At 29.2% G+C, this 5,331-nt stretch overlaps 1 protein-coding gene across 1 annotated transcript; it reads left to right on the forward strand.

Annotated features, from left to right (window-relative positions):
• Positions 1-201: 201 nt before the first annotated feature.
• LOC111640031 lies at positions 202-4,646 on the forward strand. The gene is made up of 9 exons (XM_023386036.1): positions 202-292; positions 496-521; positions 1,472-1,525; positions 1,632-1,670; positions 1,773-1,799; positions 2,209-2,241; positions 2,367-2,414; positions 2,617-2,634; positions 4,557-4,646. The coding sequence occupies exons 1-9, from the start codon at positions 214-216 to the stop codon at positions 4,563-4,565; spliced, it is 333 nt and encodes a 110-aa protein (XP_023241804.1). The 5' UTR covers positions 202-213; the 3' UTR covers positions 4,566-4,646.
• Positions 4,647-5,331: the final 685 nt, after the last annotated feature.

Here is a 5,331-nt window from a genome sequence, read left to right on the forward strand (position 1 = left end):
ATAATTCTTTTGTTTCTACATAACAACATGATTAATGAAACAAAACAGGTTGATTAAACAAAATACCAGGAAAAAACGTTATAATTAAATGAACGGAAGAAAATTATCGTATGGCGTTTTAAAAAATGAACACAAACCACGCCTTAAACTTCTATATAAAAAGAGAGTTTGAATTTCCATTCAACAGTTTGAATTATAATTTGTAACTACAAAATGAAATTTCTGCCTTTCGTTCTTTTCCTTCTGATCAGTTTCATATCCATAGAAGGAAATAAGTGGTATTGCCGACCAGGTATGCAATAAGTTTACTTATAATATAGGTCTAATAATAGGTTAATTAATGTAATAGTTTTAAACAAATGGTTTTATTTTTGAAATATTTGAAAATAACACTGTGTAATAACATCTTGTAGTGTTTTAAATACAAAATCTTTATTAAACCTGATAATGTTTATAAGTAATTGGATAAATGCTTAATAATTTTTTTTTTTTTAGAAATTCAAAAGAAGGTGAAAGAAACAGTAAGTACAGATGTATAAAAACAAATTTAATATTATAATTTATAATGAATTAATGCGAATTTTCTTGAGAACATAGGAAGCAGACAGCGATTATTTTGACAAAGTACTTTACTTGTGTATGGTGCTATCCTTTAAAAATGTATTTCGGACACTCTTACGGCCGTATTAAAACAACGGGTCAAGAGTTAGTGTAAGAAGTGAACTACTTATTCACTTTAGTTCTAATACGTCCACAAACTNACAATTGTAAACTCTCTCTCTCTCTCTCTCTCTCTCTCTCTCTCGCTCTCTCTCGCGATTACTAGATACTGTAGATAGGTTAAGTCGATATACTGTATTGCATCATGTACTCCTTTTCGTTGAAATTAAACGGTTATTTAGTTGGTGAAAGAAACAGTAAGTACAGATGTATAAAAACAAATTTAATATTATAATTTATAATGTATTAATGCGAATTTTCTTGAGAACATAGGAAGCAGACAGCGATTATTTTGACAAAGTACTTTACTTGTGTATGGTGCTATCCTTTAAAAATGTATTTCGGACACTCTTACGGCCGTATTAAAACAACGGGTCAAGAGTTAGTGTAAGAAGTGAACTACTTATTCACTTTAGTTCTAATACGTCCACAAACTTTTCATTCTAACTCTTGATTCTTAACCTTAGTTATGAGTACGTAAATATAGAAAAATAAAGTATTTTAGCAAAAATTCTTCGTTAGATCTAGTCTTACTACAATACAATTTTCCAGCGTGGTTGAATAGAAAACATTATGATCGTAATACTGTATATAAATTTATATCATATTATAATATATTTTTACATTATAAATTTAATTATATTGCTGTTTAAAATGCAATAATTAATTATTGTTTTAAGTTATACTCAATATAAAGTAAAAAGTTAACTTATTTTTTATAAGTAAATGATTACACTTTTTTAAAATTTAGATAACAGAGTGTTGTGAGCAGAATGCTGGAAAGGAAGGCGAGGAATTAAAAGATGTGATTATATTAATTATGATTTTTTTTATATTTTGTTCTTTGTAATTTTTATTTAAGACAATATACACTGTGCCTTAATTATTATTGATTTACTACTTAAATTTAGGGTTTTATTGCATGTGGGAAAAAGAAAATTGAAGAATCGGTATGTGTAAAATTAACAAAAATGCATTCGCATTTAGAAATAATAAACTATATATTGTTAATGTAACTATAATGTTTGATCGATTTTTGCAATTTTATTCAGGGACGTGGCAAACACGAAAAGATACAGGTAAGTATTAATTATAATTATTAACACAAATTTATTATTTACACGATTAATAAATGCAATATTAAAATATTATGGTGTTATTAAATTTATATTTTTTCTATTATGATACAAGCCTGGATAGACAGATGGTAGCAGAGCTATTTGGCTGGCGCATCTGATTCAAAGAACCTTCCCAATATTTAGTCTTTTGAGGGCTTTTATTAACATTATTTATATATTTTTATATCTCTTGAAGAGGAGAGGGGCCATATTTTAGATGAATTCAGATGCCTTTTTACTTCTCGCACTTTCTGTTTTGATTAAACCTTGATAGCGTTTTTACGAATTGCCTTTATAATTGCACTGAAGTGAAATTACTTAAGTCAAATTATTAGTTTTTTATATGCCATACATGCTTCGTTTTTTGTAGCAACGTTTTGAAGAAAGAGTAAGAAGTTCTCAGGTAAGATTATTATTAAAATATTTAAAAAGAAATTTGAATATTCGGTTTGCATATGTGATATAGTATAATATATATTGTAATTTCATTAATATAAATTTAAGAATATGTTATTCTTTTAATTGTAGCTTACAGCTGAAGACTGTAAAGATGGCGGAAGAATAATTGTGGATAAGGTAAAAATATAATCAGATTATCTAACTTTGTTTTCTGAAAAGAAAACGTCCTTTACTTTCATCCTTTACTTAATATTAAAAAAAAGTGCAATAAATTCACTCAACTGCAATTTATATTTTATTAAGTATTTATATTATTCACAAATCGATAAATTAATATAATTTTGTTGTATTATGTTAATTTTTTTACATATTAATTTAGTTTGAAGCATATTGTTCGGTAAGTAATTGACTAATTTTTAACTTATAATTTCTTTTTGTGTATAAATAATTTCTTAATTATCCTATAGAAAACATCTTTTTATATATTACATGCTTAAGAGACTTTTGAAACAGTATATAAAAATTTTAAATGTGTAGAATTGTAATCTATGGACATATTTTTGGATATTGGTCGTTGTTTGTTTACTGTAGCCAGAACTACTCAAACCATCCCACCCTCCTAACTTTTCTTCAAATCACTCTCCTTCCTTCCTTCACCCATCTTTCTTATCTTTTAAGGCTACACCTTTGAGTACAGCCTTTTCTTTCACATGTATGTAGCCAGAACTAGAAAGGGATAATTGGACGAGATATCCGACGTTATAAAGATTAAAAGGCTACTTACTTTTAGCCCATGCAGCTCCGAATCTCTGCTAGTTCTATCAATGTATAAAAGAGCAGAATCCGTCATTGTAATTGTTTCGATAGCTATAGACTATATATTTATAAATATCTAATTAATATACCGTATATATACAAATAAAATCGAGTATAAGTTACGCCAATTTTAAATATATTTTTTGATTTTACTTTTAAAAATTTAAAGTAATCTNTTTTTAATATAATTTATAATAGGTAATACTTATAATAATCTACACTGAAATTTTTACATATGAAATGATATTTCACTCTAATTTTAACAAAGCTCATATCATTACTGCTTATATTTTACACTATAAAACCTCGACAAGTTTGTTGTAATGTATAAGGCAAGTAATTGAACATTTTACTTTTTAGGGCTTTATGAAGCTCTAACAACACATTATTCTCAAACGTGCTAAGTACTCAAGTTAAAAGGAAAAGTATTTCATGCAAAAATATAGTTCCTATCCATTGGTATAGAGAAATAGTTTAATTGCTCTATACCGTAGATTATAAGTCGGGTTCTTAATTGTGTTCACTGGACTTGCCGCAGTTTTTACTGGCAAGAAGTAATTATCTAATAGGAAATTTTACCAAGAAGAATGTTTTCAGCTCTATGGGCACTAAGAATGTTTTTCTTCGTACCATTCATGGGATTGCCAGGTCACAATGGGGGCAATCGTGTGATTAAGGATAGGTCCTGACGTATTTGGGAGAGAGAACTTATAAAAAATTCTTAAGAATTTAAACCTCGGAGGCAATCACCTCGAAGATTTTCGATACTTATTAATTTTAATATTGCTACATTAAAATACTCCACTAGTTGTCCTAATCTTGTAATTAGGAGCAGATAGAATATAGGGATAAAACAGCTTTCACTTAATGCGTGGTATAGGAAAAGTCAGAGAGGCAAATAACCTTATTTATCAGCATGTTCGTCACGGATATCAATTTGAATACGTTTGTAACATTAAACTGTGTAGTTATTACGTAGCAAAAGGAACAGTATAGAGGTAAATTCTATGAGAGCATTCCTGATTAATGGATATTGCAAGTAAATTTTTTTTCGAAGAATTGTTTTCCTGTACCTTGAACTTTGTTTTATTTACTATGTTTAGCGATATTTCGGTTGTTTGAGTTCGGAAAAGAAAGTATTATACTATGATATATAAATAATATTTAAAGAAAATTGAAGAATCGGTATGTGTAAAATTAACAAAAATGCATTCGCATTTAGAAATAATAAACTATATATTGTTAATGTAACTATAATGTTTGATCGATTTTTGCAATTTTATTCAGGGACGTGGCAAACACGAAAAGATACAGGTAAGTATTAATNTAGCTGCTAGCGTTCGAAGTACCTGTTTAGGCGGCTTAGACCAGTCGACTTGGTCAGCCCCTCGACGGAAATCCTCAGTAAGAGGACAGTCAAGTACATAGTGTCTTACATAATATAAATTTTAAAATATAAAATATTAAAAATCAATAATAATAGTAATAATGTTTTTCTTACAGGAAAAATAATAGAAAGAATGAAGAATAATTGTAAGCCAATAACAAAATCTTGTAACATTGACAATCGTAAAATAAATTAGTATTGCAGCTATTTAATGTTTTATTTCAAGTTTATATACAGGATGTAAAATATTTATTTGGGAGAAAAACAAAGCAATCTTGTGTCTTGTTAAATTCGACCCAGGTGCGGTTTCGTCATAAAACCATTTACAATGGCATGAAAATAGCAGCAATTAAACAAATAAACAAATGGGAGGATGACACCCATATTCGGGTCATCGCGGACATAAACGAAAGGTTTGCGTTCGACCGCCTTTCTAGACTGGTCGGAAGCTGGTTCCCAAAAAAACATTTAAATTGGGGAGAAAAAAGTTTGTAAGATAAGGCTCGGTAGTGATAACACACATCTCAGATACTCGGCAAGCCCGCTGAGATTATGGAGAGAGGCTACACTCCTCCGGAAAAGACGCTGAGGTACGAATGAAGGGTGAGGTTGGATGAAAAATGCAGATAGAGCTTATTTACTTTATAGAAATTATCAAGTAGATATTCGATTCTCGATTATTCCAACCCATCCTTCATTGTTAGTGTGTCAATCGGTACAGTGTTGTGCCGTAATAAACTGTAGTCTACTTTTTTGTAAATAAATTTTATATACTGAACGAGTTCAGTGTGGGGGTGTATTTCTTACGACCCTACGTCTCGAGTTGTGCTTACTGAAGAAAAGCTGCTTAGAGAGAAACAGAGTTAAATACTCTGTTCCCGAGATTAAAAT

Source organism: Centruroides sculpturatus, unplaced genomic scaffold (genome assembly GCF_000671375.1).
Source record: "Centruroides sculpturatus isolate CEXI.00-Female unplaced genomic scaffold, Cexi_2.0 scaffold1416, whole genome shotgun sequence".
In the NCBI taxonomy this organism is placed as follows: domain Eukaryota; kingdom Metazoa; phylum Arthropoda; class Arachnida; order Scorpiones; family Buthidae; genus Centruroides; species Centruroides sculpturatus.

Excerpts from the sequence above, each read along its gene's own strand:
- LOC111640031 (XM_023386036.1), top strand. The coding sequence starts at position 214 with ATGAAATTTCTGCCTTTCGTTCTTTTCCTTCTGATCAGTTTCATATCC. Across the intron at positions 522-1,471 it reads AAAAGAAGGTGAAAGAAACA|ATAACAGAGTGTTGTGAGCA; the intron begins GTAAGTACAGAT and ends TTTAAAATTTAG. Across the intron at positions 1,671-1,772 it reads AAAAGAAAATTGAAGAATCG|GGACGTGGCAAACACGAAAA; the intron begins GTATGTGTAAAA and ends AATTTTATTCAG.